This window comes from Musca autumnalis, unplaced genomic scaffold (genome assembly GCF_047663935.1).
Source record: "Musca autumnalis isolate F117 unplaced genomic scaffold, ASM4766393v1 scaffold_1, whole genome shotgun sequence".
Taxonomy (NCBI): domain Eukaryota; kingdom Metazoa; phylum Arthropoda; class Insecta; order Diptera; family Muscidae; genus Musca; species Musca autumnalis.
The window spans coordinates 220,483,011-220,508,484 of NW_027411644.1; the positions used below are offsets into that span (position 1 = coordinate 220,483,011).

General features: G+C 35.3%; 1 protein-coding gene across 1 annotated transcript in view; it reads left to right on the forward strand.

Annotated features, from left to right (window-relative positions):
• Window positions 1-523: 523 nt before the first annotated feature.
• The window catches only part of LOC141389158 (uncharacterized), a 185,251-nt gene continuing 160,300 nt past the window's right edge, over window positions 524-25,474 (forward strand). Inside the window, exon 1 of the mRNA XM_073960225.1 lies at window positions 524-2,221. Within this exon, the coding sequence (XP_073816326.1) occupies window positions 567-2,221 (1,655 nt within the window). The 5' untranslated portion in view covers window positions 524-566. The remainder of the gene's footprint in view (window positions 2,222-25,474) is intronic.

The window sequence follows — 25,474 nt, forward strand, 5'->3', positions numbered from 1 at the left end:
AATAAAAACAAATTTGTATGTGGTTGTTGTTGAGTTGTATTTGTTGTAGTATTTACTTTACCTTGTTTGTTCTACCATGCTACTAAATAATGCAATATTGCATTTGGATGTAAGTTACTCTTCGGTAAGCGTGTGTGTGTGGCTTAAGGGGCTCTTAAAAAATTGTTTTCAGGACGAAAGGGTCAAGGTAGAGTGGGCCAAGGTTGAGGACCAAACAACAAGTTCGCCTTTTTAATTTGGTATATTGTGTTGTGTTGTTTTACTAAGATACAAAGACAGTTATGTGGGTGAGAAATTGCTACAGGTTTCTGGAGAGAATTTCTCCTGCAACATTTGGCAAGAAAAACAATACAACTGTCACTAGTTAATAGTTAGTTCCGTGTACAAAAGGGAATTAAAATATGTATTGCCAATTTATGAATTAGTCATGAACAGCGATGCTCGCTGCTCGCACGCATTCTCTCTCTTTATTTTCATTTGCATCTCACTTCCGAAGCATTCGTTCAGTATTTCATTGGCAGCTCAGAAACACGGTAATTTTTAACGACTTCGCCTTACTGGAGATTATGACAACAACAAAGAAGAATATGTTCAAACAAAACAAAAAGTGTTCAGAGGGTCTTTGTCTTAATGAAAAGCCAGAGTTCTTGGAAGATATAACAAGTGCACTGCGCGATGAAAATAAAAAATATGCATTAACGGAAGCGGGACTTAAAGTGGCCATTGTTCATATAGAAAATCCTCACGATGAATGGCAACATACCGCTACCTTTAGATGTTTATTCGAAAATATACCTTTAGTATGCTGCCTAACGAAATCCGACAAAGAAATTGTACAATATTTGAGAAATTCAAAATTTATTGGTTATTCCAGTGTTATTGTGGTGGTACACCATAACACTTTCATCCTGTCCACATTGGTAATGGCCATGGAACAGAATCCCTATTTACGCTACAAATCCAAAATAATAATGACTCGCAATAATTTGACCATGTCAACAAATGCTTCCAGGAACGGGAATCAACCAGTTGATGTGTGCAATCCACGCGATGAAGATAAAGATGAGAATAAAGATGGTTGCTCACAAGTATTAAGAAATTTCAGAGTTGTCAACAGTTTACATTTGAATCATTTCATATTTGTACAGTGTCTTACTTGGCATTCGATGTGTGAATATTTGACCTATACCCATATCATTGCTTTGGTCTTAACACTAATCACGGAGCCCTTGGGACGTTCATTACAACGAGTTTTGGGTAGAGTACTCTCAGCAATTGTAGACCCAACTACATTGGTGGATTTGTATCTGTATACCATAAACCCCGCCCTGGCCATTATTATTAACAATTACTATTTCACCAATTCCCTTGGTATACGCAAAGGAAGTGAACGAGACGTTGTTCGGTTAATGCGTGAATTGAAAATTGCTCGCATTCCCTACATACTTGTTGAAGATGCCAATCGAGCAGAGTTGCTAAAACTCATTCATTATATATCCAATAAAGATTTCAGGCCGTTGAAGAATCTTTTGATATTCCTTATGTCTCATGGTGGTCAGGATGATATTTTACACACCAATGATGGTCAAGTGAATATCCGGGAAGATATTGTTAAACCAATCCAGAACAACGCGTTTCTACAAAATACCAAAATACACTTTGCCATCAATGCCTGCCGGGGTAAAACGCATATTGACTGGGCCGATTACAGAGATTTGAGAAATATAACATCAACGGATGGTAGTTATCTACATAAAAATGTCACTGTACTCTACAGTGTACCCAACAATTTTATATCGTTACGTTCAGAGACAACAGGTAGTCCATTTGTGAACGCCTTTTGCCAAAATATACGTCATTTCCCACCCAACCAAGATATACGACAGCTCGATGAGAAAATCAATTCAGATCCAAATATTTTAGAATTTTTCGATGAGTTGAAAAAATGTACAGAATTACTTTTAAGTTGCTCGGACAATAAATATAATATTATACCGATGGCGGAAAACGTTCTGCAAGTAATTTCTTTACTAAAATCTATTGCTGAAGAGTTTCCATTACGCGAATCAATTGTTACAAATGTGACAGCTTCATCATTTGTTTGCGGTGCTGTTTCAACATCACAACATGCTGAAGAATATTTTGTTCCTCAACTGGACTGGGATAATTTTAGTCTAAGTGAAGAAGTGAATGTTGAAGATCTACAATTACCCGAGAATAAGTAAGTGAATTAACGAAGAATTATTGCGTTATAGAGAAAATTCCTTATAAAGAGAACATTGTGTTTCATTTTACCATGATTTTGTTTGAAAATTCATATTTTTGTTATACCCCCTCCACCATAATATGAAGGGTGCAAATAACGTTGTCATTCCATTTGTAACACATCGAAATATACGTCGGAGACCCTATAAAGTATATATCGCTCATTTACTCAATGTGTGGCATAACTCAGAAAATGTCTTTTCTGAGTTATCAATTTTTATTTTTTCTGCGACCTCTACTTTATCTTGTTTCAAATTTTCATGCTCATATCTCTTAAACTCTACGAGTTATAGTTCATTTGCTACGGGTTTGGCATAGTTCAACAAAAAACTTTTTTTAAGTTTAAGAAGCACTAAAGCACTTCAAATCATGCTTGATCTTGCACAAATTAGCACTGATATCTGGTTAGCTGTTTGCAAAGTATAATCCAAGTAGAAGTGGAAAGGGTATTATAAGTTTGTTTTTCGAAAAATTCATGTAACACCGCGAAATATTCGTCGTAGACCCCCCATGTGTTATACCAAAATGCATATCTCGACGAGATAAAGCGATTTTGAGACGTGTGTCCGTTCGTATGTCCGTCCATTAAAAATTGTACGCACGCTACAGGCCGCAATTATCGAGCAATCTCACGAAATTTTGTATGGAGGTCGGGTTCAGACCAGAATAGACCCCTATAGTTTTTGGCGATGATCGTTAAATATTTAGGGGGTGAAATGGACCAAAAAATGTTTATCCAATTTTTTTACCGGCTCTGTAAAGTTTGCGTTTACGACAGAGAAGTAGCTTGCAATTTAACGTGATGATCAGATAATATTTAGAGGGTTAAATGGACCAGAACTTTTGTGTGAAAGTTTGTAAAGTTTTTAGTGAAATCTATATATATAAAAGAGCTTAGTGATAAGTGAGTGAGTAGGGGTGAGATAAGGCTGGGTTTTTGGAAATTCGATCTATAAGGGTACGAAAAGTACTAAATTTAGTACCAATTGTATATATTGAACGGATTTAGCTAGAAACTTGGAATTTGGTATGGAAATAAAGGTTGGGAAGTTGTGTTTATAAAAGGAAATGGTTTGTGAAATTCGTACTCATGTGTACGAAAAGTACTAAATGGTACTAAATTTAGTATAATTTGGATTTGGGTGAAAGGATAGAGCTAGAAACCTGAAATTTGGAATTAAGATTACTGACGGAGTATAGGATTGCGATATGCGGGTAGTTTTCGAAATTTGTACTTATGTGTACGACAAGTTCTAAATGCTACTAAATTTTGTACAAGTTGGATTTGGGTGAACGGATAGAGCAGGAAACTTGAAATTTCGAATTAAAATAACTGTTGAAGCGTAAAATTGATATATGGGGTAGTTTTAGTGCTTATGTTTACGAAAAGTACTAAACTGTACTAAATTTGGTAAATAGAGCTGGAACCCAGCAATTTCGTACTTATTTCGTAGAAAATATGGTACCCATGGTATTAGGCAAACGGGAAGAGCTAGAATTCTTAAATTTGGAACGAGGGTCACTGATGGAGAGTTAGACAGAGAACTCTTTGGTATGGTTTTTGGAAATTCCACCTATAAGTGTACGAAAAGTACTGCAATTTACTAAATTTGGTACCAATTGTATATTTTGAGCGGATATAGCTACAATCTTCAAATTTTGTATGGGAATCAAGGTTGGGAAGTGGTGTTGATATAAGGAAATGATTTTGGAAGTTCGTACTTATGTGTACGAGAAGTAATAAATTTGGTACAATTTGGATTTGGGTGAACGGATAGATCTGAGGACCTGAAATTTGGAATTTAGATTACAGTCGAAGTGAAATATGGGGGTAGTTTTGGAAATTCATACTTATGTGTACGAAAAGTAATTAATGGTACTAAATTTGGTACAATTTGGATTTGGATAGACCTGGAAACCTGAAATTTGGAATTAAGATTACTGATGGAGTGTAGGTTTGAGGTAGTTTTGGAAATTCGTACTTATGTGTACGAAAAGTACTAAATGGTACTAAATTTGGTACAATTTAGATTAGGATGAATCCTGAAATTTTGAATTAAGATTACTTTTGGAGTGTAGTTTTGGAATTTCGTACTTATGGGTACGGAAAGTACTAAATGATACTAAATTTGGTAAAATGTGGATTTGGATAGACCTGGAAACCTGAAATTTGGAATTAATATTACTGATGGAGAGAAGGACTGAGGTAGTTTTGGAAATTCATACTTATGGGTACGGAACATGTAGTACTAGTTACTAAATTTGGTACAATTTAGATTTGGGTGAACGGGTAGAGCTGTAACCCTGAAATTTGGAATTAAGATTACTTTTGGAGTGTAGTTTTGGAAATTCGTACTTATGGGTACCGAACGTACTAAATGGCATTAATTTTGGTATAATTTAGATTTCAGTGAACGGATAGAGCTGGAGTCCTGAAATTTGGAATTAAGATTACTGTTGGACTGTAGGATTGAGTTATTCTTGGAAGTTCGTACGTATGGGCACGGAAAGTACTAAATTTGGTACAATTTAAATTTAGGTGAACGGACAGAGCTGGAATCCTGAAATTTTGAATTAAGATTACTATTGGGGTGTAGGATTGAGCAAGTTTTGGAAATTCGTACTTATGGGTACGGAAAGTACTACATGGTACTAAATTTGGTACAATTTGGATTTGGGTGAACAGATAGAGCTGGAATCCTGAAATTTATAACTAATAGTACTTATGCACCCCATAGGATTGAGATAGTTTTGGAAATTCGTACTTATGGGTACGGAAAGTACTAAATTTGGTACAACTTGGATTTGGGAGAACGAATAGAGCTGGAATCCTGAAATTTGGAATTAAGATTACTGTTGGACTGTAGGATTGAATTAGTCTTGGAAATTCGTACTTATGGGTACGGAAAGTACTAAATGGTACTAAATTTGGAACAATTTGGATTTGGGTGAACAGATAGAGCTGGAATCCTGAAATTTATAACTAATAGTACTTATGCACCCCATAGGATTGAGATAGTTTTGGAAATTCGTACTTATGGGTACGGAAAGTACTAAATTTGGTACAACTTGGATTTGGGAGAACGAATAGAGCTGGAATCCTGAAATTTGGAATTAAGATTACTGTTGGACTGTAGGATTGAGCAAGTTTTGGAAATTCGTACTTATGGGTACGGAAAGTACTACATGGTACTAAATTTGGTACAATTTGGATTTGGGTGAACAGATAGAGCTGGAATCCTGAAATTTATAACTAATAGTACTTATGCACCCCATAGGATTGAGATAGTTTTGGAAATTCGTACTTATGGGTACGGAAAGTACTAAATTTGGTACAACTTGGATTTGGGAGAACGAATAGAGCTGGAATCCTGAAATTTGGAATTAAGATTACTGTTGGACTGTAGGATTGAATTAGTCTTGGAAATTCGTACTTATGGGTACGGAAAGTACTAAATGGTACTAAATTTGGAACAATTTAAATTTAGGTGGAATCGTGAAATTTGAAATTAAGATTACTTATGGAGTGAAGGATTGAGGTAGTTTCGGAAGTTCGTACTTATTGGTGCGGAAAGTACTAAATGGTACTAAGTTTGGCACATTTTGGATTTGGGTGAACAGATAGAGCTGGAATCCTGAAATTTATAATTAAGATTACTTATGGGGTGTAGGATTGAGGTAGTTTTTGGAAATTCGTACTTATGGGTACAGAATGTACTAAATTTGGTACAATTTATATATGGGTGAACGGATATAGCAGGGATCCTTAAATTTCGAATTCAGGTTATAAATTTAGGTGGAATCGTGAAATTTGGAATTAAGATTACTTATGGAGTGAAGGATTGAGGTTGTTTCGGAAGTTCGTACTTATGTGTACGAAAAGTACTAAATGGTACTAAGTTTGGTACATTTTGGATTTGGGTGAACAGATAGAGCTGGAATCCTGAAATTTATAATTAAGATTACTTATGGAGTGTGGGATTGAGGTAGTTTCGGAAGTTCTTACTTATGGGTACGAAAAGTACTAAATGGTACTAAATTTGGTTCAATTTGGGTTTGGGTGAACGGAGAGAGCTGGAATCCCGAAATTTAGATTACTGTTGGAGTGTAGAACTGAGATAGTTTTGGAAGTCCGTACTTATGGTTACGAAAAGTACTAAATGGTACTAAATTTTGTACAATTTAGTTTTGGGTGGAGTGATAGGGTGGAATCCTGAAATTTGGAATTACAGTAAGTATTAATGGTATTGTGAATAGAAATAGAATTCGGAAATTTGGTATTATAGACCCTCTTGATTTGTAGGGTTGAGATATGGATGTGGTTGTGGATATACGTACAATAAGTGTACGAAAATTACTAAATGGCACAGAATTTGATTCAAATTGTTATTGTGTAAATTAGTAGAGCTGAAATTGTGAAATTCGGTATTATGTATACGTACTAAATTTGGTACATTTGCGGTTGGGATTTAGTTTTGGATAAGAGGCAGTAGTTTTTTAACTTATACACATTATAAGTACTGAATTTGGTACCAGTTTGGCGTTGCTTGAAGGGATAAAGGTGGAATTTCGAATTGTTGTATGAGGGATGGTGTTGGTGTTTAGGTCCCAGCCAGCATTTTTTGAAAATTTTAATCAAATTCGAGTCTTTTTTTGATCCGACTACACGATTAAAAAGCTGGAATATGAGCTCATTTTCTGATCATAAATGACTCCTTTGTCGGGAGGAAAACGTAACCTCAGGCGACTCTTCTAAACAAATCACAAATGAGTGTTCCTCTGCATTAGTTTCGAGTCATTTTTGCCCATTTTCTGATGGTATATAAAGTCTTTTTCGATTCGTATCATTTATTGGTGATTTGTTGATTAATTTGGGACTCTTTTTCGAGTCTTTTTTTAGTCATGTTTATTATCGTTTATGAGTCTTTAGGTAGTCATTTATGAGTCTTTTTATTAGACGAAAACATTCAAAGAATTAATTTTTTATTTCCCTCTTGTTTTTTTGTTCCTTTCCTTTGTTGTGTTGTCTTTTCTGCTTTGCTATGACTTTTAATTATCCCCTTTACCTGAACATGTGTTGTGTTTGTCTATACTCTTAATATTATACGTTACATTTATATCAAAGTTTTGTAGAAAGTGTATATGAGAATTATTTTCAACAAAACAATCAGTATTTAATCACCTATCTGTTCAAAATATGATCAGAAGATACATAATTATAATCACTTTTCAAACACCTGGATGACCATTTTTTGATTAAGCATTTTTCAATCTTCTGATGATCGAAATGTGACAATAAATAACGAAAAATAGTCACATTTTAAACGCCTAAATGATTTATTTGTGATTACTACGCATTTGTTGTTGTATTTTAATTTGAACTCTTTTCAATCGTTAATTTAATGTATGAGTGGTTTCTACATCTAATACCATAGGCATTGGCTGGACAAGTAGAGCTAAAACTGTAACATATGAGCTAAGATTCTGGATTCTAAAAATTTTACCGAATAATGTACTATTGTTTCTATGTTAACACGAATTCGGTTTCTAAATAATGTAATAATTGTTCCACAAACATCCCAGACGGGACAAGGAAGACTTCTCTCATATCAATGAATGCACCCCGATTCATATTAGCTCAGTGATATGGGACCTACTGTTTGTCGCCGAGTCCGAACGTCGTGTCTTAAGACACCACTTGTGGAGAAGTTTTACATGGCGGAAATACTCAGAAAATGTCGCCAAATTACACTGAGGGGTATTTTGCCACAGTTGAAAATTTGATGTTGCCTGACCGCGGAATCGATCGGTTTTCTACATTTTGATATTACAAATTCCAAAATTCGGTTGGAAAATGTGGATAAAATTGTCAATATACCCATAACGTTCTAATAAAACATGGAATGAAATTTTAAATGTAGGCCGCTGTTGAAGTGTAGAGGTCTTTTTTTGAGATTGGAACAAAACGTGTACGAACAGTACTTGAAAGAAATTAAATATCAATTCAAATAGGTATTAGTACCAAAAATTTTCAGTGTTCACCCTATTAAATATTGTTTATTTGAATATTATTCCTTTTCCGCATACGAAGTAGCGGGCATTTTGCTAGTAACTATATATTTATTCTTTAAACATATGTTAAACCCGTGTAAGTTATATTTAGAAGAGGAGCGCTTGACCTTTCCATTGATGTTAATTATGTCGATGTATGACGTCAGTTAACAGAATTAGAGCCTAGTATATGTAGGGATCCCTCAGTTTTAATTGTGGGAAGTGTAACCTTAATCACGCTAGAGGTTGGAGTTTTACTCTGACACCCAGAGTCGCCAGGCGTCATTTAACATTTTTTTTTTTTGGAAAGTTTGACAGTTTTTGTCAGTACGCTTACTGTGTTGGGTTGTTTTCAGTGGCTTGATTGAGACATCTCCAACGCTTTTTTTAACGCTTTTACAGCATCTTCTGGCGACGAAAATCGTTGACCACGCCTTTTATTCTTGATGTGCTGCAATCATATGAAGTTATTGGTCATCATCTGGCGCTGGTTTGAATCGATGTGTGATAGCTCGCATTGTCAAGATGCGGAACGATTCGATTTCTCTTGTTTGTTTTTCGAATTTCTCTGGAGACTTCAGGCAAACAAATTGAAGTGTAAAACTCAGAATTAACCGTCTTACATATCTCAAGCCGTATAGTCGCCACACGGTCAGTTTTGCCGAAGAAACAGGGGATCATTTGCTTCGAGGGTCTTCTTCCATGAAAAACTTTCGTTGGATTGGGCTTTCGAAGACCCAAATGGTCGATTCCTGTTTTGTTGCGGGCTCCTAAGCGCAGATCCAAGATTCGTCGTCTGTGCCGTTTTATACACAATTTTTTGCACAAATCCACAAGAGCCTTTGTTTGAGCGATTGACCAATTTTGCTGGATCGAACGAGAAAAATCCATTTTTGCGGCCAGGTGTTCATGCAATATCAAATCTTAGTTGGTGAAAGAAATGCCCAAGGATGCCTCTATCTCACGGTATATAACATGGCGATATTGCATTATCCGTTCACGCACGGCTTAATTTATTCCTGGTACAACGGCCGATTTTGGCCGACCCTCACGACCTTCGTTGTTTGCGAGTGTCGGCTACGATTGAATTCTTTAAGTCAGTTTTTCATAGTGATTTAGGATGGCTCTTTTAATACAAAGATTTAATTTGATCGATTCAATCTTGCCATGTCGAAATTTGTGAATTATTATAGAACGAATATGTTCACAAGTAAATTCCATTTTTTTGCAAGTCACTCTAAGCAACACAACACATGGTCGTATGTTAAACTGTCCTGAGTACGCTTAGGATAAAAAATGTCAAACTGTCCAAAAAAATCAAATGTCGCTTGGCGACACAAGCGTGTTGGCTATGCCAGAAGGTTTTTAGTGCAAATTGCGATAACGTGTCTGCTAGATAACGGGCTACTCCCTAATATATGGTGTTTTTTTTTAGAGAACCACAGTTTTCTCCCATGCTACAAATTGTCTCTATCATGACAGAGAAATTCCCAGTTCTGGTGTTATTGCAAATTACATGGAGCCTCAGCGTTTTAATTGTCCAATTGGATTTTTATACGTGTATTGCAGCAAAATGTACTCGGTGTAGCTGTCGTTAAGGTTTTTTTAATTTTAATTTTGGTGAAGGCGAAGGCACCGACAGCCTCCTGACGTATAATTGAATATGAATATTTCCGGCCAGGCAACATAAAATTTTTAATAGTGGCAAAAGGCCCCTCAGTAATGTTTTCGACTTTCCTGAGTATTTCAGCCATGAACAACTTCTTTACAAGTGGAGTCTTAGGACACGGTAGAATCCACGAAGTTATTTCTTACAATACGTTTATTTGTTAAATAAAGGAATTTTGATGTGCTAGTAGCTAATTGCAGGTGTAGTGGTGTAGGGTATCACATGGTCGGCCCCGTCGGACTATAGCATTTGCTTAATTGTTTTGTAATAATATTTTTAAGTTGGGAATTCAAATTTCAAACACCAACTTAAAACACGTTATTCTCGAAAATGGATATTTTGAGATGTGTCACTCTTCGAGTAAATGAGACATATATATTTTCTTGAGCAGCACAAAATTAAGGTCCGCCTGACCGTCCGTCTGTTGAAATCAAGATACAGCTAGCAATAATTAAGGTAAAGATTTATAATTGGGTACTGAAGTTTCAATTACTCCTAGGATGTTTGGTATTTGGTCCACGTTTTGATATAGTCCCGGTATATCGGTTCCTCCCGATTTTCGGTGTTTTGAAGGTTTTAGCCTCAGTGTCACACCAAAAATGTTGATAGGTAGTATTTAGTCTTCTTTGGGACTATAAAACATTCCCCTCGTTCTCGTTTTAATATAGCCCCCATAGAACAGTACCTCCATATTTTCGGTATTTTGAAGGCCTCAGTATCACACCAAAGTAGATGCAGGTTGATATCTAGCCTTCTTTGGGACTACAAAACTTTCTCCCGGAAAATTGTCAGTACAGGTCCTCGTTTGATTATAGCCCCCATAGAACGATACCTGCCGATTTTCTCTATTTTGAGCTTTTTAGCCTCATTATTTGGTATTTAGTCTTATTTGGGACTACAAAGCTTTCTCCCGGAAATTGTCAGTACAGGTCTACGTTTGGTTAGAGCCCCCATAGAACGGTACCTCCCGAAAATCGGTATTTGAATGGTTTTTGCTTCACCAAAATGGATGAAATTTGGTATTTAGTCTTCCTTGGGGCTGCAAAACTTCCCCCGCCCCCAGAAGTCCACGTTTTGATATAGCCCCCGTAGAACAGTATCGGCCTTAGCTTAATTTTCACACCAAAATGGCTGAAATTTGGTATATAGCCTTCCGTGGGACTGCAAAACTTCCCCACTCTCCCAGAAATTTGTCAGAACATGTCCACTTTTTGATATAGCCCCAGTAGAACACTGTCCCCTGATTTTTGGTATTTCGGAGATTTTAGCATCATTTTCACGCCGACATGGCTGAAATTTGGAATTTAAGTTTCTTTGAGGCTGCAAAACTCCCCCCAACCCCCGAAACTTTTCAGCACAGGTCTACATTTTAAGATAGTCGCAATAGAACCTTACCTTCCGATTTTGCGTATTTTCAAGGGTTTAGCCTCATTATCCCGAGAACCAAAATGGATAGAATTATCAGGAGAAACAAGTTTGGCACCCGATCAGTCGCTTCGTTCGAGAGTTATCGTGCGCACCAGTTAGCCAGACAGACGGACGGACGTAGCAAATACACTACAAATTGTCCGAAACGGATTTCGTCTAAAACCATTGTTTCGATGAGTTACAATTTTGGCCGTATCAAAGTGTATATTAGGGTTATGACTTTTTTAGAACCTCGTACCTCTGTATGATATTTTGAAGATTTTTACCTGTGATTGCATAAAGTGATTCGACTAAAAAAGCTTCCGCACAAAAACCTTTTAAAGTTTTTATTTTTGTCCCAATTTACATTAGGCGAGTTAACTTGCGGCAATTGTCAGTTTGATGGAGAGAGAGGTGAGGTATATGGTAACCCTTTGCCTCTCAACACCCTCTCTCACCCACAAACTGACAATTGACATAATAACAATTCTATTTAATTACTTTTTTTCTTTTCAGCGTATGCACTACAGGAATGGTTCCAGATTAGTAATTGAATAAATCATGGAGATTTAACAATCGTCCAGAGATACGGAAACATTACTCATTTCAGCCAACTGTAAAATATTCCCCTTAATCTTATAACCATTTTGTGTAGTTGAGGATAATATAAATTTAATTCATACTTATATATATACATCAAGTATATACATGAGCGATCTAAAAAATTAAAATTTATATTTTTGGAACTCCTGTCCTCTAAATTTTTTCCATTTGATCCACAAACCTAATATGAAAGTTTATGCTGACAGTTAACGTTAACCCTTGCCAACCTAGCGATTTTTCCCCTAGTAATTTGTATGGGGTCAAAGGTGCATTTTCACGAAAATTCTCTAAAGGCCGCAATTATGTATGGTCCAACCAATGAACAAACTATACCAGTTCATTGTTGTGGCTAAAAAAAGATTTCTACAAAAACGTATGACGATCAGTTGACGATAACCCCTGCCCCCTAACCGATCTCAATCTCCGTTGTACTTTGTATGGTGGCCAAAGTCGAATTTTCAGCAGACCACAATTATACAGGCCACAATTATTTTCCAATCGATAAAGAAATTTACCAGCTCATTGTTGTGGCTACACGGTGCGCCTAAACTAACTTTAAATGAAGGAATTTTTAAATAAAAAAAATTAAAATTTAAAACTTACAATTTAAAACTTACAATTTAAAACTTAAAAATTAAAATTTAATATTTAAAATTAAAAGTTAAATATTTAAATTTTTAAATATAAAATATCAAATTTAAAAATTTTAAATTTAAAATTTGAAACTTAAAATTTAAAATAAAATTTAAAATTAAATATTGTATTTTATTTTTCGACCTTTTTATTTAATATTAAAATTAATGATCATTGATCATTAAAAATCATTAATTTAAAAATTTAATTTTAATGGGCCCTTCGCGTTTCTTATTCCTGGGATTGAACTGAGCAAACAAGTCCACTGGACCATATATCTACCCGATTTTGACTTTAAGTTTTTAATTTACGTTTTTTGGATATTTTGCCATATAACAGCCAAACCATTGAGATTTTCGATGCAACACAAAGACAAACAGCCAAGACAGTAATTGCAAAATTCTCTAATACATCGCAAAAGAATTGGAACGCTCCTTCAGGCAGTTTTGGCCTTAAGAATGTGCAAACTTTTCGGAAAATGTCGATAAATGACATTGTGCTATAAAATTTGACCCGAAAAATATTCAAGTGTTCTGATGCAAAATTATATCGTGTTGGGATCCATGGACAACAACAATGCCTTTTGTTCGTTTGGGTCACTTCGTTTTATTTTTTTATAACGGTAAAAGCAGTGAAAATCTGGGTTTCTTACATTTTCAAATTTAAACGGACATACATATATTCTTTTTTTTCACAACGAATTTCTATTGATCCTTCTTCCTTTTAAAAGGGATGAATAATATCTTTAGAACAACTTATTATTTGTTTAAATCGGTTAACAAATGGCTAAGTTTTAGTGGTTTAAGTCTGAAAACCCCCCCAAAAAAACTATAACTGAATTTCCATTTTATGTTTCCCTTTTGACAATACATTCATTCATACATAAGGCCCCCACTCATTTATCAGTCTGTGCCGTCAGTCCGATGAACACTTTCTGTATGTGTGACTGATAAGTGTGTAGCACGAACCATCAGTCAAGTCTAAAAATCTTGAATTTCTCCAAAAATAAACTCGCCTAATGTAAGTCCCAATTTACATTAGGCGAGTTTACTTGCGGCAATTGTCAGTTTGATGAACAGAGAGGTGAGGTATATGGTAACCCTTTACCTCTCAACACCCTCTCTCACCCACAAACTGACAATTGCCGCAAGTAAACTCGCCTAATGTAAATTTGGACTAAATTGGGACTACTGAACCGATTTTCCTGAAATTGCCAGGGAATGTACAAGGATGGCCCCCGCTTAAAATAGGCTACAAATTCAGTTGAATTTCGGAAGGGGCGGGGTACTTCCCCTATACCCTACTTTTTAAAAAAACGTTATATTTACAATTATTACGAATGTATCTACTTCGGAAGACCTTACCCACTTTTTTAGGATCCAATGACTTGACCACACCCACTTTTTAAAATATGTTACATCTACAAAACTACTGAACCGATTTTCCTGGGAATGTACGGGAATATTTTCTTGAATTTTGAAGGGGGCATATTTGAAAAAAACGCCTTACCTTTATGAATAAAAATCAAATGCTGTCATAACCCAACTTAGGTTTTTTGGAAAGAAAAGTTTACCACGCCCGCCGAAAACAGGTTACATATTTTATTGAATTCCAGAGGGAGCGGGGTACCTCCCTATGTGATTTTTTTAAAAAACGTTATATTTGTAAAAATTATGCATGAATCGGATTAAAAATTTACGGATTAATCTAGATCTAGGTACTTCTTTAGGGCCTATAGGTCCGACCACGCCTGTTTTATTAATATGTCATAACTCCAATACTACTGAAGGGATTTCCATAAAATTTGCGACAAAAGCTCAATGTTTGCCATTGTTATGTATATATTATGAATTTCGGAAGAGGTGGAGTACCTTCCCCATGCCTTTCTGTTAAACGCTATATATAAGCCAAATAAATGTATGATTATATCGGTTTCAGCATACATTTTGGTAGGCAATGAAGTTGTGTGCACCCTAGGTACAGATTTGGAGCCAAAACACCGGACCAGTCCTACTTTTTTTAATATGTTATATCTTGAAAACTGATTACCACGCCCACTCTTTTCAAAACATTATTTTTCAAAACTACTGAACCTAATATTCAGAAAATGTTCAGGAATGTCTACATATTTGTAGACGAATTTCGGGGCCTATTATTTTATAATCGCTATATTTGCTAAACTTATGAGTGCATCGGGTTGCAAATTAGTTTTAGAGACAACGGTGGTTGCGCCCCCGATCAAGAGAAACTATATATTTACAAATTTACTTGAATGGTGAGGTTCAACGGTCCATCAGCCATGAAAAGTCTCAATAAGCGGAAGAATTCGATTTAACCACTTTTCAACCTTTAAAATTAGATCGATTTAGGATAAAGACAGGGACATGGACGATAATAAATCCTAAAAAGCATAAATTGGCGAAAAAATCCGACAAAGTCCGTAAGAGAAGAGAAAGGTTACAGATAAAAAATCCTTCTCGGTTTGACAATAGACCGAAGAAGTGAGGTAGAAAATACCTATTTTTGAATTTTCAAGCATAAAGTCGATAAAAAGTTGTCATTAAAACTCATTACGACGGGCCAGCAACGCGGGCCGGGGTCTGCTAGTACTACCATAAATGCTGGCAGTCAGACTGACTAATGAGACTGACTATGTAGATACATACATACATATGTATTTGAAAGTTCGGCAAAAATGTTTTATTTCTTCATTCAAACTGATTTGATTCAAAATATTTAAAAGAAATGAAACAGCGTTATTTTTCGTTTCGAGTGATGCAATCGTGGTTTGGCGGATTATTTGGTAAATTTTCGGTATTCATTTCCTGATTTGCAACCGTAAGTATTGACAAAAAATGATTTTTATGTGGTTACGATAACCACATAAATATTTACATATGTATGTAGATACATACATATGTATGTAGTCCAGTACCGCCAGGCAGATGATTCGAAGCATCACTTACGAAATATAAAGAGGTGATCAAGAATGCGCACAGCGCCTTTGGGCATAAATTGAACTTTACCAAATTCTTTGTGGCTATAATCATAAAACTAACGAAACGTCGACTTCTGCTGAAAATGTTATCCAATGAAGGTTTGTACTTCCAGCATAGACCAAGTACCAAATATTATGCCATTCTATTGTGCAATGTGGATAAACGAAAAACACACCCCCACCCTGTGCTTGAAAATGTGAGCCTATCGACACTTTTCTGCGAGATAGCTGTATACCACTAGCGAAGACGAAATATTTAATTTTTTTTGACAATTTTGCAAAAACCATCAAAATACCCAATAAGGCGGCTATGAAGGGTTATATCAAAATGCGGACCGATACCAAACATTCTATAATGTTCTTTCCTTACTTCATATGGTCACCAACGAATTTATCGATGTGTTTCAAATGGACAAATTTAACATATCCTCCATCTTACGGTGTGTACCCCAAATCGTCAAGCATATTAATCGATTCAACAATGGAGTAACATTTTAGTACGATTGCATTATTGCACACATCCTTCTGTTCAATGTGGAGTACGCATAATTTCGGTTCATTGATGTTCTCTGAAAAACTTAATAGATTATATTGTCTCACTTACAATATCAAACCACCACAACTAACCATGAAGAAACACATTTGTTCAATACATGCCCACGTTTTAGTATAATCCCTACATAACGTTTTAGCAGCGTTTCATTATAGATGTTTCAAAATATGCTTCAATTTCGATCATTTATTATGGCAGTTTTTATGTCCACCAAAAATGCAAAACTATAACCGATTTTAATCTTCACGTTCGACTAAAAATTTTCGGAATAACTGAATCTTTGTATGGGTGCTACGGGAGAGCTTTGAACTATCGCGAAAAGTTTTGGAGAGGTGGTGAATATATAGAACTTTATATAGCAAAACACAGCCAGAGTGGTGGAAAAGTGTCCCCTCAAACTTCGAAAAAACCCAACAATTTAATATTTTTTTTTGGAATTTAGATTTTTTAAAAACTTATGTCTGTTCAAGAACCTTCATGAAACTACAAATTTGAATTAGTAGATTCTTGCAGTTCTGAAACAGACCGATAGTTTAGTTACACTCTGCAAGAATTTTCAAGTAATGATCTGGAGTGTGGGCAGTTCGAAGTGGGGGTGATAGTATTCGGTTAGTAGGGTTCTCAGGACAAACTTCTTTAGAAAACCTTCTATATAATCTTAATCAATTGCAATTTGCCTCCAGCAAATAGCGCTATACTTCGCAAGATTAAAGATAAAGCTTTGAAATTTGATAGAATCCTTTGGACTTTGGTAAAACGACCACGTTCCGAACCGATTTGGTATGGGATGGTGACAAAAATCCCTAAGAACCCAAAATACCAACATTTGGCGAAATTATTTAGAAAATATTTGGGGATATACCAAAAAGTCGACCGACATGACCCATTTTTTGTACCAGTGACTCTTTATATAAACCAAAGGTCTCCAAAGGGGATCCATTGCCTTTGGTTAAGGTTATATAAGGGGTTCTAAAAGAAACTTTAAAACATAGTTTGGCCTGAGAACGCAAAACCCTTTAGGGGTTATCATCTACTAACCGAATACTGTCAACTAAACTTGAAATTTCTCATACTCCAGATTGGCTTTGGCATAGCTTTGTCAGCAATCACTGCATTATTTGAGTGAAGGATCTTGATTCTTGAATATATGTATGATGACAAGAAGATATTGCATTGATTTCATACGAACAATTTACAATTTACTCGAAGTACCACTTAGTGCTTCAAATATTCAACATCGTCCTAAATATTTCAATTCAAAGAATTCATTGCAATGTTTGGACTGTGCAACGTGATTTAAATATCATAGAATAAATGCGTCTGCGAGACGAAGTTCGCCGGGTCCACTAGTTTAAAATAGAATTTGAACAAAAACAAGTAAAAAAGTATCAGTCGGCTTGGCCGACAGAGATATACCCTCAGCCTGTGTATATTGAAAGAATTTTTTCCCAAAAAAACCTATGTATTTAGAGGGATTTAAAAATTTTGGGCGTATGAACCGACAAAAATGTTGATTAGGATTAAAGAGCAAAAGTTTTGTGGAGGAAATACTTAAAGGAATGGATCGACATGGACCATTATGGAAGTGGATCTCCAGCCAGTACATATGATGTCATAGGGGGTTTTTACACCCTTCGGACTGTTTGCTCAAGAAGTGTGGATTTGCCCCTGAAAAAACTTTTAACATCGTAATTGAGGCAGCGAATGCAAGTTGCTTCAACAAAAATCAAAGTGATTCGATAGCATGTCTTAAAGTGAACTTATCCGAAATTTTGTTTGGGAGGTACTGGATGAAGTGGACAAATATAGTCCATATTTGAACCTGATCTATATCTGGTAGATATATTAGGATGTGTAAAGTATGGACCAATTCGGCCACTCCCTTCAAAAATTACCAATTAAAATTTTTCCGAATATTTCTGAAATTTTGTGGGGGAGGTACCTGAAGAAATGGATCGATATGGCTTATCTTCGAACTTAAACTATGTTTGGACTATGAAACTATGTAAGGCCAAATTTTGGACCCAATCGGCAGATCCGTTCGAGAGTATATATAAAATTTTTCAAGTCTGCCATGATGTTCGAAATTAAACTCCTCTGAAACTGCTGGACCGAATTTATTGAAATTTAGCATGTGGTGTTTTTAGCAGAGTTCGAAAATAAACAGTACACTAACATAGTGTACCGCTCCGAGAACAGTATCACTAAAATATTTTTAGCGTTAGTGTTCCGGAACACAAACACTAAAAAATATTTTAGTGATACTGTTCCGGAGCACAACGAAAAACGTAGTGCACCACATTTTGGTACACTAAAAACGTTGGGTACCGCAGTCGGAACACTAAAAATCGTAGTGCTCCGCAGTCGGAACACTAAAAACCGTAGTGCTCCGCAGTCGGAACAATAAAAATCGTAGTGCTCCGCAGTCGGAATACTAAAAATCGTAGTGTTCCGCAGTCGGAGCACTAAAAAATCGTAGTGTACCACATGTCGGAACACTAAAAAATAACGTAATGATAATGTACCACACACGAGTTTATTATGATTTGGGAGGAAAATTAAATATTTATAATTTTTGAATTAAGTACAAATTAAGACATAAAAACACAGATACACCTGTTATATCCATGTATGTATACATATTAATTAATAACGTTGGGAACTTAAGTAGAAAATATGACAAACTTTAATTCGGTTCTTGTACAATGGCGCACTAAAAATTGTAGTGTTCTGACTGTGGATACATAGAAAATACCATAAAGGAGTTTATTATGATTGGTAGGGAAAATTAAATATTTTATAATTTTTTTTAATAAATACAAATTAAGAAATAAACTATAATAGAACACGTGAAAAACGTCTGATTTAATTTTTGGAGAATGGATCAATAAAAATCGTAGTGTTCGGCTACGGAGCACTAAAAATCGTAGTGTTCCGACCGCCGGATCACTAAAAATTTTAGTGTTCCGACTACCGGATCTCTAAAAATCGAAACAAAGGATCAATAAAAATCGTAGTGTTCGGCTGCGGAGCACTAAAAATCGTAGTGTTCCGACTGCCGGATCACTAAAAATGTTAGTGTTCCGACTGCCGGATCACTAAAAATTTTAGTGTTCCGACTGCCGGATTTCTAAAAATCGAAACAAAGGATCAATAAAAATCATAGTGTTCGACTGCGGAGCACTAAAAATCGTAGTGTTCCGACTGCCGGATCTCTAAAAATCGAAGCAATGGATCAATAAAAATCGTAGTGTTCGGCTGCGGAGCATTAAAAATCGTAGTGTTGCGACTGCCGGATCACTAAAAATGTTAGTGTTCCGACTGCCGGATCTCTAAAAATCGAAACAAAGGATCAATAAAAATCGTAGTGTTCGGCTGCGGAGCACTAAAAATTGTAGTGTTCCGACTGCCGGATCACTAAAAATTTTAGTGTTCCGACTGCCGGATCTCTAAAAATCGAAACAAAGGATCAATAAAAATAGTAGTGCTCCGACTGCCGGATCACTAAAAATTTTAGTGTTCCGACTGCCGGATCTCTAAAAATCGAAACAAAGGATCAATAAAAATCGTAGTGTTCGGCTGCGGAGCACTAAAAATTGTAGTGTTCCGACTGCCGGATCACTAAAAATTTTAGTGTTCCGACTGCCGGATCTCTAAAAATCGAAACAATGGATCAATAAAAATCGTAGTGTTCGGCTGCGGAGCACTAAAAATCGTAGTGTTCCGACTGCCGGATCACTAAAAATTTTAGTGTTCCGACTGCCGGATCTCTAAAAATCGAAACAAAGGATCAATAAAAATCGTAGTGTTCGGCTCCGGAGCACTAAAAATCGTAGTGTTCCACGAGCCGCAACACTTAACAAATAACGTAAAGGTAATGAACCACACATATGGTTCTTATGATCTGTGTGGAAATGTTAGATTTTTTGATAGGCATTTTACATGTAAATGTGTCCAAAATTTAGTGGCATAATAATGTTCATTTTTGTTCACATTAAAAAGATTAAGTAATTCATGAAGATCAAGAAGACAATTTTTATACGAATATGTACATCTTTCTTCAGCCATGTAAAACTTTTCTACAAAGTGGTGTCTTAAGACACGCCGTTCGGACTCGGCGATAAACAGTAGGTCCCATATCATTGAGCTAATATGAATCGGGGTGCACTCGTTAATATGAGAGAAGTCTCCCGTATGGGATGTTTGTGGTTTATAAAAATTTGTACCGCATACATCTTGTCATATTTTCTACTAACATTCTCAAACTAATTTTAAGTACATGGATATAACATGCTCATCTTAATTTGTATTTATTAATTTTTACTTGACCCAAAAGCCATCAAATATTTAATTTTCCTCATAAATCATAATAAACAGATGATTACCTAAACGTCGAACAGTAGCATTTTTACTGCTCCATTGTCCAAAAACCAGTCAGACGTTTTTCATATTTCCTACTTATTTTTATTTCTTAATTTGTATTTATTAAAAAAAAACATAAAATATTAAATTTTCCTCACGAATCATAATAAACTCATGTGTGGTACATTACCTTATTGTATTGCACGTGGTACACTACGATTTTTAGTGATCCGGCAGTAGGAACACTACGATTTTTAGTGATCCTGCAGTAGGAACACTACAATTTTTAGTGCTCCACAACCGAACACTACAATTTTTATTGATCCATTGTTTCGATTTTTAGAGATCCGGCGGTCGGAACACTACAATTTTTAGTGATCCGGCAGTCGGAACCCTACGATTTTTAGTGATCCGGCAGTCGGAACACTACGATTTTTAGTGCTCCATTGTCCAAAATTCAAATCAGATATTTTACACATTTACTTCTAATTTTTATTTATTAATATGTATTTATTTATCATAAAAACATAAAATATTTAATTTCCCTCATAAATTATAATAAACAGACGATTACCTTAACGTTATTTTTAGCGTTTTGGCTCGTGGTACGCTACGATTTTTAGTGTTCCGACAGTCGGAACACTACGATTTTTAGTTCTCCGGCAGTCGGACAAACTATGATTTTTACTTATCCGGCAGTCGGAACGCTACGATTTTTAGTGATTCGGCAGTAGGAACACTACGATTTTTGTGCTCCACAACCGAACACTACGATTTTTATTGACCCATTGTTTCGATTTTTAAAGATCCGGCGGTCGGAACACTACAATTTTTAGTGAACCGGCAATCGGAACACTACGATTTTTAGTGATCCTGCGGTAGAAACACTAAGATTTTTAGTGCTCCACAACTGAACACTACAATTTTTATTGATCCATTGTTTCGATTTTTAGAGATACGGCGGTCGGAACACTACAATTTTTAGTGATCCGGCAGGCGGAACACTAAAATTTTTAAAGATCCGGCTGTCGGAACCCTACGATTTTTAGTGATCCGGCAGTCGGAACACTACGATTTTTAGTGCTCCATTGTCCAAAAATCAAATCAGACATTTTACACATTTACTTCTAATTTTTATTTATTAATATGTATTTATTTATCCTAAAAACATAAAATATTTAATTTCCCTCATAAATTATAATAAACAGACGATTACTTTAACGTTATTTTTAGCGTTTTGGCTCTTGGTACGCTACGATTTTTAGTGCTCCACAACCGAACACTACAATTTTTATTGATCCATTGTTTCGATTTTTAGAGATCCGGCGGTCGGAACACTACGATTTTTAGTGATCCGGCAGTCGGAACACTACGATTTTTAGTGCTCCATTGTCCAAAAACCAAATCAGATGTTTTTCACATTTTCTTTTAATTTTTATTTATTAAAAAAAATATATATATATATAATATTTAATTTCCTCAGAAATCATAATAAATTAATGTATGATTCATTACCTTATAGTTTCAAAACGTGGTACAAAACGATTTTTAGTGCTCCGGCACAACGATCTTTCTGCTTCATTCCACAAAAACTAAATATTGTTTTTTCATAATTTTGACCATATTTCGCAATGTGTTTAACTAATTTAAACATACATGGATGTAACAGTTTATCTTAATTTTTATGTGATCAAATTTAACCAAATATTTAATTTTCCTAAGAAAACATAATACCTTTATTATTTTTTAGTGTTCCAACACGTGGTGCCGGATGTCGGAACACTTAAATTTTTAGTCCTCCGCAGTCGGAGCACTAAAATTTTTAGTGCTCCGCAATCGGAGCACTACGATTTTTAGTGCTCCGGCAGTCGGAACACTAAAATTTTTAGTGCTCCGCAGTCGGAACACTACGATTTTTAGTGCTCCGCAGTCGGAGCACTACGATTTTTAGTGCTCCGGCATGCGGTACACTACGATTATCGTTGTGTTCCGGTACAGTATCACTAAAATATTTTTTAGTGTATGTGCTCCGGAGCGGTACACTATAGTAGTGTACCTATCCACCTTGGTACGGTACAGAACGGTACGGTACTATATTATAATGTTTATTTTCGAACACTGGTTTTTAGATCAGAGAATAGGTGTTTAGCTACTTTTTGTACTGGTCAGTGAAAGGACCAGGGTACCTCCCCCACAATTTTTTTTAAGAAAACATAAAATAAAATAAAATTGTTTGCAATATTATGGTAATTACTGTCTTGACCCTGAAAAGTTATCGCGGAAGGAAAATATCGCGTTCTCGACAATTAGAATTACTGTAGGTGTCATTTTTAGGATAAAAAAATAAAAACTTGTTCAATGAAACAGTACATTGTTATATATATATATATATATATATATATATATATATATATATATATATATATATATATATATACTAGCTGACCCGGTTCCGCGTTGCTGGCCCGTCGTTTTGGATTTCCGTGTAAGGTTTAGTAATCTATCTACAATGTATCTATCTAATATTAGGTCTGTACGATAACCCAAAAAGTTGTACAAATTCGTACAAATTTTTACTGAATGCTGTTCGATAACAAAATTATCCAGCAAAAGAGAGCGAGTTTGGAGAGATTTTTGGAGAGTTTTGTGACTGAGAACTTGCAAATTTTTGCTGGGAAAATTTGTCCCGCAAAAATTTGGAGAGATTTTGGAGAGTTTTGTGACTGAGAACTTGCAAATTTTTGCTGGGAAAATTTGTCCCGCAAAAATTTGCGAGTCTGATCAGCTGACTTTTAATCACCTGTTCAATGTAAACAGTTCGAAATGTTCACATTTTTGACCATGAAAATTTCACAATTGCACATTTTTTTATATTCCAAAGCGTTGTGGATAGGATTAAAGCATTAAATAAGTAAATTGCAATTTTAAAGTTTATGCTTTTGTTCCGTTTGGGTTAAAAAATAAAAGAAACAAAAACAAATTTTATACATTTTCGGAAACGGCTGACTTTCTTGCAAGTTTTTGCAAAATGATGTTCGATAACTTTCTGCAGTTTTTCTTGCTTGAGAGAGTAAAATTCACTGAGAAAGGTTGCTGGAACTGACTGAGTAATTTTTGCTGGGAAAGTTATCGTTCACACCTATTGATACCTCTAGATATTCGAACCGAATTGACGATAAATCGACGTTTTGGTATAACCCTCATGCAATGGTATCTCCAGATGTAAAATAGAATATTACTTTAATTAAAGCCTCCACCATAATATGAAGGGTATAATTAACTTTATGATTCTGTTTGTAAACCATCGGAATATTCGTGGGAGAACCTATAAAGTATATATTATTGATCAACATAAAAAAGTGAATATAACGATGTCCGTCTATGTATTGAAATCAAGATACAGCTCGCGATATTTAACATAAAGCTTTTTCAATTAGGTACAGAAGTTTTTATTTTTTTCTCGTAGCATGTTTGGTATTGAAAATTGGTTATATCAGTTCAAGGTTTTAGCCGCATTATCCTACCGAAATGACAATGCTTTGGAATTTAGTCTCCCCTAGAGGCATAAAGCATTTTTGCAAAGGATTATCAGTATAGGTCCACGTTTTGATAGAACTACCCTAGAACGGTACCGCCCGAGTCTATATTTTGGAGGTTTTAGTCTCATTATCCCACCGAAATGGCTGCAATTTAATATTTAGTATTCAGTGTGGGTATAAAACATAGAATATTCCGTTGAGGTCCAGGTTTCTAAATAGTCTTCATTAACCGGTACCTCTCGATCTTCGGTATTTTCAAGTTTATAGCCACATTCATACGAAATGGCCATAATTGGTACTTAGTCTCCATTGGGGATATAAACCAATTCTACAGAGAATTATCGGCATATAGGCATATAGGTACCTCCCGAGTTTAGATAATTTGGAAGTTTTTTTGTCTTCATTGTGGGTATAAAACATTCCCATATAGAATATTCGGTAGAAGTTTTTTTGTAGCCTTCATTGAACGATACCTTCCGATTTTCAATATTTTCAAGGTTTTAGCGGCATTATTCAACAGAAATGGCTATATTTGGCATTTAGTCTCCCTTGGAGGTATCACATATTTTAGCAGAGAATTGTCGGTATAAAACCATGTTTTCATTCATAAAACCTAAACCTACCGATTTTTTTGGGGATTTTGAATGTTTTATCCACATTATTCAAACTGAATGGCTTAAACCTGATTTCGATATAATTTATGGTGGTGTGCATAAAAGTTGGGGCCGGTCGAACTTAACGTCGTTTTTACGATGTTTCATTGAATACGTTATTATTTTGCACTCCTAAACATGAAAACATCTGTGATTTATAAAAATGACTTCAAAATGCTATTGGGTTTATCTAGACTTTGCTGTATTAAAAAAACGTGGTCTTGATCGAGTTAGTCCAAGCATTGAAGTCAATGTTCATGCCATGTTTGCTGTCTTACCTACTAAATTTGTAAATCTAATCAGTAAGAATAAAGCTTTAAAAAATTGGACGCAATCGCGGTATTCTGATTCCAAAACACTCATTAATGGCAGAGGCCATAATTGCAATTGTATTAAGTACCAATACGTCTAATAATCTCTGATATTTAGCGATTTGTTAAAACCCGTTGTTATAGATGCACCGAATTTCTGGCCCATCGCTTTAGTGACCAATGTACATTTTTAGACGTTCTAGTTTTTTAACCATCATTGAAATTATGTTTGCCTGATTTCTCAATCGATTTCTTTGGAATTTCGGTCTAGGGACATTTAACCTTATTTGGGTTGTACTGTATTCTAAAATGTGGGGTTGATCGCGCTTTCCCAATTATTGAAGCCAGTTTTTATAGCGTTTTTGTTGTCACGCTTACTAAAATTAAGGACATTACCCATAATTATAATTTTTTAAAAAATTGGGTTGAC